The 15789-nt window shown below is 38.7% G+C and overlaps 1 protein-coding gene across 7 annotated transcripts in view; it reads right to left on the bottom strand.

The window, feature by feature from the left end:
* MET (MET proto-oncogene, receptor tyrosine kinase) overlaps window positions 1–15789 on the bottom strand; it is a 122197-nt gene that overhangs the window by 14408 nt on the left and 92000 nt on the right. For all 7 annotated transcript variants that reach the window (XM_014248980.2, XM_014248985.2, XM_014248981.2 and 4 more), the window contains 2 exons: window positions 8179–8397; window positions 1202–1348 (listed from right to left, as the gene is read on the bottom strand). In XM_014248980.2, the coding sequence (XP_014104455.2) occupies window positions 1202–1348; window positions 8179–8397 (366 nt within the window). The remainder of the gene's footprint in view (window positions 1–1201; window positions 1349–8178; window positions 8398–15789) is intronic.

The raw sequence follows: 15789 nt of genomic DNA, 5'->3' as shown, positions 1-15789 counted from the left end.
CTGAGTCTCCTTGCCAGTAAACAAGTAGAAACCTTATTTAACCCCTTTATCTTTTGTTCTTTTCTGTGCATGAAACATGTCACACATATCTATTTCTTAGAGGTTAAGAAAATACCACATAGTAGAACTAATTGAATGCAATGTTAGTCCTGGCTGCATATGTAAAAATACAACAATTTAACTGAATGCACAATCTGTGCACAAGTGTTATAGGAAACTAGGCACTTAGAAGTCTGGGAGACCTACACCAAAAGGAGAGCTGCATCTAATTTTATAGTTTGCCTGATGTATCCAAGAAAAAGAATACTTACTTTAAAAAAATAAATTAATATTAAAATAAATCTTTAGTTATAATATTAATAAATCAAATTAGCTATTACTATTTACTTAGATTGCAGTAGCACACAGGAATATCATTCACAGCCCAGGATCCTGTGAGATGAATGTCATAAAGACATAGAAAAAATAGATGAACCTGCTTCAACGAGCTTAGACTTTGATCCTAACCACACTTACATGACCAGCAGTCTCCACTGTTTTCAGTGAATCAGAGTGCAGTTTCATAGTTTAAAGGTAAACCCAGTCCAATGTCCTTTTCTATGTATTAAAAAAAAATAAAAATGTACTGAAGAATTTATAACTTATTCTATAAATCAGTATGTCTACAATTTCAACTTGCAGTAGCACACTGAATGTCTCTAATGAGACCACTTTTAAAGCAATGACTCAATAATTTGTCCTAAGTGTCTTCTTCTTACAAAAAAATTCAAATGAAATTATAAAATGCAGACAAAAAAAATATCTTTCAGGAAATATTTGATCCTCTTGACTGCAGCAGAATGTTTTGTTGAAAAAAGGGCTTGTGAGTTCCCAACTAAAACTATCTATTATAGCTTCTCATTCTTCCCCACGTTTCCTCTTGTGTTTGGATTAATAGCTATAATTTTATTTCTGTGCTTAGTTCAGGTCCTACTTTGTGCCTAAGCCTCCAGAAGGTCTCTGAACTAACAGGTAATAACAACAATGACAATCATATTTATTTTAAAATAGCTGATATTATTTAAGTTTCCATCCCAAACAAACAGGGATAGAGATATCTCTGTAAGCAGAGGCTTAGGCTTAAATTTTATTGGTTCAATAGTGACACTGGAATAATAATAAAAATGGCATTAATATCTCTTGTGTGGTGTAGTTGCCTCACCTCTATATTTAGCTCACTGTTGGATTTCAGGAGATCGCTGGGAACCGTACACAGAATTGATTCCGACTGCAGGAGAAGGTTTTCGCAGCTTTTATTTCCCACTTTTAGCACCTCACCTTTAACAGCTTCTGAATCAATATAATTTCCCTTGGAAAAAAAAAAATCAATTTCATATTACATAACTATCTCATAAAAGTTAAGTGGTTACAAGCTTGGAAAATATTTTTAATGAAAAATAAATTGTGAAATAAAAGACTAATGCGAATTTACACTGACCTGTCAATATGCATGTATAGGCTTATTTCATGTAAATGCAACGTTGACAGACAGGTCAGTGTAGGATGGTAAAGTTTACAGATAAAATCTGCTGTCACTAACACTCATACAGTTCATACAGACTTCTGAAATTGTAAACGTCTGAGAGATTAAGCCTGTTGGTCCTGTTTAGACTTTTGCATAATTTGTGCAAGAAAGAATACATTATGTAATGCTTTTGTTTACATAAAACTGGCATTATATTATCCACAAGCTAAAGGCATTGCAAAGATTTTGTTTTGCAAGTGGTTATGGTAGCAGAAGTGAAACTTTCAAAAAGAAGTAATTAATTATAATAAAACACAAGTCTGTTAAAGTCATGTTCCACAGACCAAAATGGAAAAACCCTTGGGAAAGATGAGGCATGAAAAGTACAGTTCTCACCCAGAAAACCTGCTCTCACATCCCAGACTTGGATGAAAAATAATTCCTTTGGGTAGTGACAGTAGAATCCAAAGGCCAAGTTTAGGATCTTTTGAGCTCAGGATTGCATCCCTGTTTAAGAAGCTGCCCTAGCCCATGCACAGCCCAGCTCAAGATGAAAGAAGAGGCATATTAAGTGGGATTAGAAGGGGAGAAGGGAGTATGGGACTAATACAGGCTATTTATATGGGCTGTATGTGGGAGCTTTCTATGAGAAGGGAGGAAGGCATCACAGCTGACACCGCTGTGAAGCCTTGTATATTGGAAAGGAAACAAGAATTCCATTCTGAGGGGCAAAAAATAATCTCACTTTGGCATATGTTTTAGATCTGCTACAGAATGAGACTGAACCCTGGGAAAATTGTAATAAATGTACAGGAGAAACAGTTTAATGTCCTATTTTGATGGCAAAGCTACACCCCAGGTAAATGCTTTTTAATTGCTGGCCATAAAAGTCCATTTTGCACTCAATCTTCTGTCCAGTTGAAGACATTCTGTTTGGTATTAAGTAAGAAAATATTCCTGGTCCAGGGAGCATATGAATGCATATTGCTTATTAGTGTGGAGACTTGTGGCAGATTGTGAGCCATTCATGTTCAAATCTTTCCTCTGAATGATGTACCTCAAAAGACTTGAATTTAATTCTTCCATCTTCAGGATAAATCCATCTTCAGGATAAATATATTCCCCTGGAGAATGTGGTTGAGTGGTCTCTTCCTCTACAACAAAGCCTAGAACTTTTTCTCCACCAAAACAGATGGAAAAAAAATACTGATATTTCCTAAGGTGGTCTTTAGTATAAAGATGGTAGCTTTCACTTACTACTATGACCATTGTTCCCATTAATATATTATAGTTTCAAATATATTCATTATGATATCTAAATATATTAAGAGTTTCAAAATGCTTTCAGCAGTGGTTTTGCTCTTCTCAGGACAACAAAATTTGCCTACGATTTTAAGGAAAGAAGGAAACTGTCTCCATTGAGAACTGGAAAAACAATTTCCTCTTTTCCAATGTGTATTACCCCATTTTTGGTGAGCAACGCCTTTGAATGCAATCTGAAGAGGTTAATCTTTGAGCTGTACTGGGTAGCTGTTGCAACCTGATAGCACAGCCACCTCACAGCTTTAGAGAGATGGGAATAACTTGTGGAAAAGTCTAAAAGCAGGAGAAGAACAGTAAACTAAGGTATGGAAATTCTGAGACTGGTGTCAGAAGCATTTTTGAGGCTCCTAAGCAGAGTGAGCAGGTTGACTTGGGAAGAATGAGGAATTACTGCAGCTGCAGAGGTTCCTGTTCAGCTTGCTCAAAAAAATCAGTTTCCATATTTCTCTCTTTTGGACCAGGTTTTGAGAGTAACAATTTCCTATGTGATGTGAAAGACGATTGACAATAAAGTGACCTATAAAAAGGCAAGAAGATTTCCTTAAGATTGTCTCATAAAGAATGTGTTGCACTGGCTTAGGAATAGGAGCAGGCAATTTAGTAAGCCTTGTCCTACTCTGAGTTTTAAGACAGAAGTGCCAGAGCACAGCCAAGATCTCAGATATGCTGTACAGCGTGTCAGTTGTTACACACTGAATTACAACTGTCCTGTGTTTTTCTCTAGTGGAAGATTTATATTTGTAAATATGCTTCAGTTTCTAGTGGCCCATGCTGAGGCTTCCTCTGGAATAATTGAAGAAAGATGCTTTTCTTATTTATTTGTTGCTTAGTTGTTTGTTTGGGGTTTTTTTCCCAGCTAAATGCTCTGGGCTGGTCTGCCTGCAGGTCTGGATCAGTGGCTTCTGGGGGAGGCAGCAAGTGGACTCTGTCCTTTTCAGCAGCCTCAGCAGTGAAACACCAGAATTTCTCCTGCCCTGACAACTTTCCATGTTGGCAGGAGATAGATGCACTTCTGAAGTAGTGTCTTCATGGTGTTAAAGCAGAGTTGTCTGGTACCACTCTATCATGACCCCTCTGACTGGGGCATTGTGGGCACCAAGAGATTTGAAAGAGTCACATACTTGGCAGAGGAAGACAGTGATGATGTGGGATGTTGAGGGGCTGGCACTGAAGACAAGGAGGACTGGCATTTGTGGCACACAGTGCCCTGACTGTGTTTTAAATAGAAAACCTAATGTTTTCTTGTGTATAACATTTTCTTACAAAAACATCTTGTGGTCATCAGGAGAAACCAAACAGAACATTTCAATCAGTACCCACTGTCATTTGATAAAAGCCAAATATGTCACACTGGATTAGTTAGATTGAAAAACTTGTGATAAAAGCTCCCTCCGCCCCTCTGAAACTAATTAAGAAAGAGATAAAAGAACTTTAGTTTGGTAGAACAGACTGTTCACTGAAGCAAGCTGCCATTTAATTTCATGCTGAGCTTGCTTAATTACTGCATAAAATATGATCATGAGGCATGTAAACTTGTGTGTGTGTATTTTTGAATGTGGGTACAGGGTGAGGGAAAAGTGATGCCAATATGGCTTGTAATGCTCTTTTGGCTCCTGCCTATAATTTATGAAAGTTGTCTCACTGTTTTGATAGAATCACCCCACTATAACTAATTCCATTTAGAGGAAGATGATAAATTGGTGCCTGTTCATGCTTTGTTCTAGGAGACCAGCTTTTGCTAATGCTGTTCTCCAGCTGGTTGTCAGGAAATAACCAGGACATTAGGCTCAGGGAGTCATCTGCCTTGGGTGCCATCACTACAGGTCAATAATACAAAATTGTGACTCTGGTAGCAATGGCAATCCTCAATCAGCCTTTGATTATCTAAAAGAGGCTTCTATATACCAGAGACTTCTTCAGGAAGAAAGTAGAGTTAAAAAAACTAATTTTTGAGCCTCAGTGTCTCCAAAGATTATAAGAGCAAGTCCTCATGGATACAATTCCAGGCAGAGGAAGGACAAGAACATGACTGGGAACAGCTAGCACAGGTTTCCCAAGAGTGTATTTTTCCTGACCAGCCTTCTGTGAGGACAAGACTGTCTCTTCAGATGAAAGGAGAACATTGGACAAGTGGACCTTGGTTTTAGCGAGTTTTGCATTGCAATCTCTCCTAGCAATGAAAAAAAACTTAGGATGGTATGGACTGGATGGATGGTATATAAAATGAGTGAAAACCAGACTGGACAGAGATCAAATCTTCATTTGTCAATGGCTGATATTGGGACCCATACTGCTTAAAATATTTTTTGACAACTTGGACAAAGGTATAGAATGCACTGTCTCTGAGTTTTCAGATGACATCAGACTTAGGAAAAAGACTGATATATTGGACCATAATGTGAAATTAGGCAGCAGTATGCCAGTTTAGTGATGAAGGCTCAGCAGCAGCAAAGCCAGTAGATTGAAGGAGATTGTTCTGCTCTGGTCAGCACTTGTGGAGCCAAGCCTTGAGACTTGGGACAAGTTTTGAACCCCACAGAAAAAGAGGTACTGACAAACTGGATGGAGTACAGAAGAGGGTCACTGAGCTACGAGGTGAACTCAAGCATAAGACGCACAATGCAAGGCTAGTGGAGCTGAGTGTTTTAAAGCTGTAGAATCTCCCTTCATGGAGATTCTCAAAACTCACTTACACAAAGCCATAGGCAGCCTGACCTAATTTTTAATTTAGCCTTGTTTTGAGCAATGGGGTTAGACTATGAAGACCTCCAGAGGTTCCCTCCAATCTACATGATTCTGAATTTTTTTCCCAAATTAGTCCTCTTTCCAACTGGTTGATATTCATGACCTGGAAAATACTGGAAAACACTGCTGTCATTGCACAGAGGCACTGAGCCATGCAGCAGCTATATATTCCCAGATCTCTGCTGACCCGCACACCAGAACTCTTTCTAGCATTTCTCCATAACTGAACAAGAGATTTGCCCTGCATTGAGAAAAAAGTGATTGTATGGCTAAGAGCTCCAAGCAGAAAAAGCAGTGTAAAAATTAAAAATCAGACCAATTATTCTTTGATATTTTCCCAAGACACTTTGCAGAGATAGATCAATATTCAGAGTTTGACTGGAACTCAGCATGGCTGACAGGATTTCTGAAGTAATCCTTCTGATGTCTTGCAGCCCAGAAGTTGTACACTGGACCATCTTGGAATCAAAGACCTTAGGGCTTCAAGATTTCTTCATTGTGATGGGGGAGAAATTTTGGCTTACAGAGTTATGCAGGAGTTACACAAAAAGATGACTCAAGCATTGAGACTGATTGTCTTTCATAAAACATTTTTATCAATTATATTTTATATAAATTATAGATATCTATGTAAATAACATATAAATACCAGTAAATTTTCATAAGTATTCACTGTAAACTGGAAATTCCCATATTTATATCTTTTCTATTTAATACTCAGAAAAAAATAGATTTCAAGAAATTGAACTCTCACAAAATGGATTTAACTTTCTCCACAGCACTGTAGTATAGAACAACCTGTACTATTGAGGGCCCAAATTCCTAAGAGATGCTTCTCAGTGCTTGTAGGCTATTCTCATTGCACTTTGAAGAGGCATTCAGCATCAACATTGCATTTTTCATGGATCCATAAATATTTAGGCTACAGCAGTGACTGATCCTCATGAGTGACTTTGTGCACAGGCCAGAATATCCCTCAGCTCAAGAGAACCAAGGAAGCTAGACCACATCTTTTGTGAGGAAGGACACATAACCATGTGAAAGTAAGAGCCAGGGATTGTGTGCAGACCGCATACTTCAAGTTCTGGACTGCTGGACATGTGCAATCCTGAGCTGGTGGTGTTGCTTATTGCTATCAGAAGCTGATGCAGGGTTGTCATGGGGTGACTTTACCTTTAAGATAGTTTTGAGAGCTAAGGAAGTCGAAACTGCTGGTGACTGATGGGAGTCTTTTCTCCTGATCAGTTATCGGTCATTTTAAGAACTGACAGCAGTTTTGACCATTGAAAAGTGAAATCAACCTGTGAACACCACCTTAAGACCTAAGCCTGAGAATTTCTTGCTCTCTTTGTTTCCTGGCTGTGAAAGGTAACAGAGCTCCAGCTGGCCTCCCGTTCCCCTGCCCAGACCATGTGGCCCGGGCAGGGGCTGGGCTGGGCCCAGCGGCTCCCGGCCGGGAGATGGGGCCTGCGGGGCTTGCCCCGGGCTCTGGCCGGGCCAGGCCGGTCCCTGGCTCGGCTGCAGTTTTTGCTGTGACTGAATCACCAGAGACTGCTGACTAAAGAAAAGAATTAAGCTTCAGAAAAGCCAGAGAATAAGGAGATGCTTTATAAGCTGAAATATTTTTCTGTTAAAGCTATGGAGATGGACAATAAGGTCTTGAAAAAAACTCCTTTAATTCATGACAGAGTATACTGGGAGGAATGCAGTGTTCAAAGTGTGGATTTTGAGTAAAAAGTAGAGTAATTGTGATACAGTGAAGTGCTGGAACAGAGTGAAGCGAAGATTTGAAGCCTTGGGGGGCAATGAGAAAACTGTTTTCCAGCGAAGCTCACAGAGACAGATGAAGAAGACTTTTGCCTTTGAATAACTCATCCTTAAAATGACATCCCTAGACTCATTGACCCATACACACCTCAGAGTGATGTGAAATGGGAGGAGTGAATTCTGATGATAAGATTTCCGGGCAGCTGGCATCAGAAAAATAGAAAGCTATAATAGAAATAGTTTTCTTGTGAGAAACTCCATAGATTAGCAGAAGAAGACTTCTATTTCTCTGCAAAGACTGATGAAAAGACTCTAGCAGGAATTGGGACTGTTTTAAACACCAAAGTTCCAAAGTTTTTGCCTCTATGTAGTCACGTGTACAAGAGAATGGTTAAGTAGTGAGAGATAAAAGAGTTTTCTGGAAGTTTATTCTGGTGGTTTTTTGTTCTTGTAGTTTTGTTAATAAACTTTCTTTATTCCTTTTAAGTTTTAAGCCTGTTTTGCTCTTGCTCTAATCCATATCTCATAGCAAGAAATAAATAATTTTTTTAGTTACTGCTTTAAAACCATGACAAGGGTGGTCCTCCCATGAGGACAAGGAAAGCCCCTCTCCCACTTCACCTGATGACAACAACCACCCTGGTACATATATCTTTGTTTTCAGCTCTGTGTCTTTTAAATTGTGACAACTGGGCTCGGGAGAATGCAGTACTGAACACAGTGCTCTCTCTGCCCTCACTTCCTTGGGGCTCCCTTTATTTCATCAAAAAGTCTGTTCCACTCTGTGCTGCTGATGTGCACTTGTGAATAATTGAAAAACTTATTTCAGCATTTCTTACCTTAATTTCCAGAACATTTTGGTTGCCTCTTGAGATGAACACTGTCTTTTCAAAATGCTTAAATACAGGATTATTTACGTAATCAAAATCAAAGTACAGGGAGCTGACACCATCAAAAATAAAGAACACTTTGGTTACAAAGGGTGGTTGGAGATTGAAAGCTTTCAGTGAAGGCGTTGTACAGCAGATTATCTCTGAGCTAGAGCGGTGGCTACATGCCTATAAGAAAAAAAAAGAGGTAATTGTAGTATGTACATGCATAGGAAGTCACTGATTAATGCAACTTTCTTTAACAATACACATATATTGAAAAAACAAACACCAAGGGTCTTGTTCTTTAACCAAAGTGAAATCCTGATCAGTGCTACACAGCGTTTATGTAGAGCTAGGAGAAAAATATAAAATCTTCATGTCAATGGTGTTTGCACTCTTGTTGAGGAAATGTTCAAGTAAACAAGCTTCCTGGCCTGATTGTTCACAGCACTCTTAAAGTAAATATTTTGCAGATAATTAATGGAAAATGATTTCCAAAGCCAAAGACAATCAGGAGGCTAGCCTGGTGTACTGAGAAGACATAGTTCAGCTTACCTAGTTTGTCACAGTGACTTCAATATGGATTTCTCTTTCTTTTTCACTACCAAAGCAATAGTAAGGGGCCAGAGGATAAGTTAAAAGCCAACAATGCTAACTGGAACAGAGGGAAACAGAAGTAAAGAACTGTTTACCTACAGTGTAGCTTAGTTTCTATGTTTCCAGAAAGGCACTGCGGACTCTGTGAGAAAAGTCTTTGGAGCCAAAGCCACTCTGGATTCTGGGTCACAATAGCTCAGCAAAGTGTATCTTCTTTGTAAAAATATATGTTCAAGGCCCCAGATGTGTGGCACTTGGTGCCTAGGTACACAGTCATGCTGCTGAGAGCGTTGCCTGTGGGACATGCTTTGTGGGACTGTATATCGGACCAACAGGGATAGATGTTTGCCCCTCACTGCAGTGCAGGAGCTGCCTGACAACAGGCACAAAGCCACCCTTGCCTCTCACTCTTCCTTATGATGACCTGCACTGGGGGACAGCTGCTAGTGTACCCCATGATCAGAAGACCTTCTAGAGGATGCTCTGTGCTATGGGGATATGATCCAGTACAAAATGCAGGACTTGTCTGAACTGCCTTGGCAGTTGATAGAGGGACAAAAGCTCATTTAGAGTGGGTTTCATCTGATCCTCTTTAGACAACAATCTAACCTTTAATTATATTAATGGTGCTCTGCAAGAGTCAGCTTTGGACTGTGAAGGTTTCCACAAGAGTATGTTGCTTATAATGTCAACAGCACACCTCCAAGCACCAGTGGGAGGCACAGGTGGGACTTTGCCGCGCAAACTGTAGAGCAGCTTGTTTGTCATGGTATCGTGTGCCCCTTCCCTGCGCCTGCCTTCCATGCTGCCTACCAACGATACGCTTGAAGGACTTTGGCACAAACAGAGTTGCTTCAGCTCCACAGAAGTATTTCTCTTCCAACTCACAAACCTTCTGTGCACTGTGCCCTGAGAGCAGATCAGACTTTTAATTTTTTTTAGAAAATATAAAAGAGCGCATCTGATATGTGTCCCAGAAAGAATGGGGCTAAGCTTCTCATCATCATAAACCTTACATTTGTTCTACAAGAGATTTCCTTGGAAGATCAACAATGCTCTTGAATACCTTTGTGCATCCTGAGAAGGCCAAAATATATATTCTTCTGTTTTGTTTTTCAAAATAAATTTCTTCTCGTTATCAAATGCTGCCTGAAGGAGCTTTGAAATTAGTTTAAATTAATGCAATGTAATTTTGCTGTTTCAAATCAGTGACATAACCACTCAGGCTGTATCAGCTATATACCCATATTAACTTGAAAAGTGGGTTTAAATAAGCTATCTGCAAATCAGGGCTTTTTGTTATCACCGCAGCAATTCATGTTTCTGTGAATAATATTGTGAAGTCTTGAATCTGCCAAGGAAAATATTTTCAACATTCTGAGCATTACAGTTTTAGAGCTCCTACGTGTCTGTGAGTTGTGAGTTCAGCACTCAGTTAAATATCTTGGTGGAGCTCTCTGTGATGTTAATGGGATTTGCACCTGTGTATCTAACATCCCATTTATATTCCTAGCAGAAATTCAGAAATATTTTTGTAACCCCCATGTCAACAAGGTAAACTGTGAGACACAAGATAAGGCAGATTTTTGCTCCATTTGCTTACAGTATCAGACTGTTCTTTTAAATACCTTGTTATACACTACTGACCGTATCTCAGGCTTTGTTCTATCACACAGACCTAGAAATTAATTTGAATTAGTATGGAATTAATAATATGCATCATTAGTATAATGGATGAGCAAGCCATTCTTTTCCATGATATATGAATATTCGTTAAGATATCTATCATATTGTGTTGATTCTTAAAAAGGATTACTAAAGTATATATAATTATAAACCCAAGTATGTTCCAAGTAATCATTATATTTATTTGATCAATGTAAATTCATTAGACTCTTTATCTACTGTAGAGTAGTGATGTCCATTAAATGAATAGCAGTGGTATTCATAACTTTGTTTGTGGCTATCTATTAGAATCAGATACTTTACTTTATCAGGCTGGTCTCTGAAGCAGAAGCTTTCAGAAAATGATAAGAATCTAATAATACTCTTTGGAGGGGATGCAATGTGACTGATTGGTAAGGTCAAGAAAAATCTTATTTGCAATGCCCTTATTGGTACATGATTTGACATGACATTTTTACCTTGAAATTGGTTTTAGCAATTGAAGAATATGACAGTTTAGTTTTCAAGAAATATTGGATTGAGGATCTCCAAGAAAACCCCCCTAATTCAATCTATTGCCTTCTCAATTAAGACACTGCCTATCACCCAGCACCTTTAACTTTTATTTAATTAAACTTTAAAGTACATTCACTTTAAAAGCTAAGCTTACATTTTTCTTGTGACTATAATCTACATCTGAAGACAAAGAGGAAGAAAAAATATAAAAATTATGGAGCATTTCACAAGCATAAGTAAATGCTATACCCCAAAGGGAATAATAATCCATTGCACAATGCATATGACTCATCACTTAAGGTATGTATCCTTGTTCCATTTGTAAAATATGACCCTTGAGGCAATTAATTCAAACCTGACCTACAGAACCTGAACTTCAGTGCCCAATTCAGGTTTTTTTTTTTTTTTATCTGATAGAACAACAGGCAAAATATGAGGGAGGGACTCTGATTTCCAGAGGTCTCCCAGCAGCTGACACAGATTAGAGAGGGGCAGTTGGATGTGCATTACAGGATCTGCAGCTGTCAGAAAGCAGAAAGGGGCCAATTTGTTCTTTCATAAAAAGTAAACTTTGGAGTTCCAGTGAAGAATGAAAGATGAATGAAGTTAAAGACAGGCCTGGAGACTCTCCAACCGTCTTTGCCAAAGGATGATTTCTTAATAGAAAGAGAAGAAAATACAGGTCCAATGTGATGAGAAGCCCATTTAGAAGACTTTTCTATGTAAAGCAGTGACACTCAAGCAGCATATCCTGAGGGTTTTTCAGAGAATTCATTGCCTTTTGCTGCCATTTCAGGTGATGGATTGGTAGCCTTTTTATTTTAGATTTCTTCTTGGATGAAGGCGTAGAAGATGATACTTCTAGTCTATCAGATCATCAGACCAGAAGGTCTTGCTCTGGGGTCTGAGAGCCAGCCCTTTGCACAACATGATCAATACTGACTGGGGGTCCAAATTCCTCCCTGGGCTTGAGATGGTCACTGTACCTTGTAGCACTGCATCCATGGCACCCTGGTGATTTCACACAGTGGCTTTTCCCTGACATCCCCTGCTGTACCCTTTCCTTGGCAGGAGACGTGCATGAGCTACAGATTTGGCACAGAAAGACAGACAAATTTTCCCCTTTGTAGGGGAACTCTTCACTGGGCTTCTGTGGCAGCTTTGTGCCATGGAGTCAAGACAGATAGAGGATCCAAACCTAGGCGGCTTCAGATAGTGAATCATGAATATCTTCAATAATCACACGCTCACTATCCACACTTTACAGGGAACTTGTTTTATCATTATTTAATACATCTAAGGTAGACACTCACTTTCGAATTGTAGGCATCTTGATGAATATGAGTATGGATTGCTTATAGACTTGTAAACATTGAATGAACTTTAGAGTATTTTAAAATTCTCATGTAAAGCAGCAGGAAATGGCACCTGGCAGGTGAGAAATTATGGAATGCTGAAGAACATTCAAAAGACTGCTTACTGAAGAGATAATTAAAAGTCTGTGGAAAGAGAAGATCTTGCATAGCTACAGGGTCAGTTGTTGAAGGTCGTGTATTAAAAAATTCTTCTCCTTAGTTTTGAAGCCTTGAATATCTTGGGACATTCATTGTTAGAATAGATTAGGCAGTGGGAATATATAACCAATTTGATTGATAGATGGAATATTAAAGATGTTACAAGAAAAGATCCCCAAATGACCGCTTGTTCACTTTGGGGGAATCAATGCAAACTGCAGGCTTTCAAAGAAAAAGACATTATTCTCAAGTGCTTCAGAAGCAGAAGAATCATCTAGCACGACTTAGAGCACAGGTTCCTGATCGAACACCATTCCAAAATATGCCTAGGGATTTTTTACAGGCACAATGGAGGGAATGAGCTGCTTCCCTGCTTATGTGCCTCACACAGGAACTGGATACGTGAACAGAAGTAAGAAAGTTTCTGTATTCTTATGCATTCTCTAGAGCTCTTGGGAATTTATGCAGCACTGCCTAAATTCCTATTTTTTCCCTAGTCAGAACAAATGATAAAAAGAACTCATGAAATAGAAATTAAAAAGAAACACATTGCAATTATTGAAACATATGGTTCAATACATTTTTTTCACTCATTGAAATGAATTCAAAGAAGGCAAAATGTATTATTTTGACAGTGTTAACACAGAATGTAATATAAACACAACTAGTGTGAACACAGCACTGAACAATTTTAAGGAAATTTCAATAAATATGGAAAGAATAATATAAAATAGAAACAAGTAATTTTTTGCTCCATAGAATAAAAAAATTCAGAGATACTAAACTACAAACATGAAAGCTGAAAAGCTCAACTTGAATGTTTTTTCTACAGGGGGCTGGCATATTGTGCCCAAAACTTTTCAGTGTCAGTAAAATTGCACTTTTATAGGAAGCTCTTCCAGAAAAACTTTTGCATCAGTTGCACCACTCACCTCTACCGCCAGGATGGAAAGAGTCAGAGAAAAGCAAATGCCCCAGGGCGTGACTGCTGGCTCTGCTCCCTGAGACTTTGGGATGAAGAGCATCCCCAGCAGCTCCTGCTGTTTACAGACATGACCCTCCACTTATATTGTGACTCCATCAGGACACTAGGGCAGAATTAAACCTGAGGACAGAGAGCTGATAGGAAAAGGTGAGACCTGTTTTAAATTGGACACCACCAGTTCTAGGCAAATGGAAAAGCGTCTGGGAGATCAGGGAAAGAATGAGAAGAGCTCTAGGAAACAACATTTATCAGGAGAATTTGAAGTGGTTTGGTTTTTTAACTGGAAAAGAGGAAGGTTGAATCATAATTTAGTGCAAATATATAAAATTAGCAGGAGAGACTGATAATCTGTTGCTTGTATCCACAGAGGGTTAAACAAGAAGATAGGTAACTAGCCACAGGATTTGGGTTAATTATTAGAAAGAAGTCTTTCCAAACCACTAGGTAAGCAGGTAGAGCAGCTCTCTCTAAAGCTTGTTTAAGCAAGATTGTGAAATTTCTTTCACAAGGAGCTTTAATAACAGCCTACACAAGTATCTGTTAGGCAGTGGTCTGGGTACATTTGCTCCTGGCGCAGGGAAGTGGGCCATGCTAAGCCGTTGTGGTCCCTCCCAGCTGTACTTTCCTTTGATGCTTTGGGATGTGTTTCAGTGCTGGCTTTGGTTTTCCCAAGAGCTAGAGTTTCTGAATGCTGACAAAAGCAGCTTCTTGGGGGAGGCTAGTGAGAGAAAACCGAAAAGAAAAAAGGCTTAAATAACAATTAAAAAAATGATTCATTTAGCTATCCACTCCCAAACTAAGGAAGCAAAAAGACATTTAACCTCAGCTATAGAATTACTTGAGCACTTCTTTGGTCTGTTCAGGACAACAGCTTGTCTTCTCCTTTATAAGTGGGATAGCTGGTCTGGATATCTGCTGGAAATAGTTCCTCATTGTTGTTTATTTTTGTAATGACTGCATGAAATATTGGGGTTTTTTGGTATATCCCTCATGCAGACAGCCTGGAACTTCTAGTGCAGAATGGGTTAGACTACAGCCACAGGCATCCTCCACCTCAGAAATTTCCTCAGTTACACAGTACAATCTTGTTTTGCCACTTATAAATCTTCCCTTTCTGCCTGAGAATTAATACTCTTCCGCTAGAAATATGCTCGAGGTAGAGAATAGTGGCAGGATAAATGATTGCCACAGAGGCAGGGAAGGCAACAGAGTGCCAGAAGCCTTTAATTTCAATAAAGAAAAAATACACTGCTTGGGAAATGTCAAAGTATAAAACACTCCAGATTATAATCCATTTGAGGTTATATTCCACCTTTTGTGCAGGGAGAATGGACATGTGTACAGCTGCTCATACACTGGGGTAATTTCTTAGAGTTCAAGCAGTGGCAGGAGATTTGTTTGTTGGCAAATGTCAAACACACTGCAAGGTATGAAAAGGAAAAGAATACAGGAGATAGTTCTGACTAAGTCATGTCTTTTTTCAACAGCAAGTTAGAGGCAGGATGAAGTCAAAACACGGCTCAAAGGCAAGGTTGCTCCCCAATATTTGGGGGAGAGAGTAAATTCTATGGTGTTTATTGCCTGGAGTTGCTAGTCACTTTTGGATGGTGGATTTTCTTTAAAACTTCAGATCTTTCAAATCTGTTCAGATTTGAAGAAGCCCTAAATATTTGACAAGGTATGCAGTATCAGGGCCTGAAGAGAAGCAATATTGCATATTCTCACAGGGGAACAGAAAAAGCAAAGAATGATCTTTACGCAAAGCAAAATCCCAAGACCTGATTTCAGCAATGATCTTTTCCTTCAAAATCCTTTGTGCTTAGAAATAATTATGCTCACATTACTCAAAATCTAATAAATTTTGAGTTTGGTAGATTTCAGTGAAAGGTTTTATTTTCTGACTGATGAGTGAAGTGACTTTTTGATAACACTTAACACTGTGTTTCATTGGAAAGGAACTGATTTTTAGATTAAAATCTGAACCCATTAAATTACAAGCCACGACTACATGCTGCGGAAATTCAGGTCCTGACACTCATAATATTATACAAATTAGGATCATGAAGAATATGATGACCTTGAAACTATAAAAGACTGCAAATTTGCAGACATACCATTTAAAATGCATTGAGCAAACCTAGATCTAATAGTTAGAATTCAATTCAGGAAACAGCGTATGATGATCATTAGAAATAAGCTGAGAATATGAACAGTAAGTAGCATGTCACAAAGAGTATAGGTCAAGTTAGCTTCAGTTAGACTAAACAAACCTTACAAGATAAGAAAATGTTGGAGATTCAA

The sequence above is a fragment of the Pseudopodoces humilis genome, chromosome 5, assembly GCF_049639895.1.
Source record: "Pseudopodoces humilis isolate 2021_Gansu_Grassland_sample_001 chromosome 5, ASM4963989v1, whole genome shotgun sequence".
NCBI lineage: Eukaryota > Metazoa > Chordata > Aves > Passeriformes > Paridae > Pseudopodoces > Pseudopodoces humilis.
The sequence above is the reverse complement of the archived record's forward strand: the minus strand, read 5'-3'. Positions and strand labels throughout refer to the sequence as shown.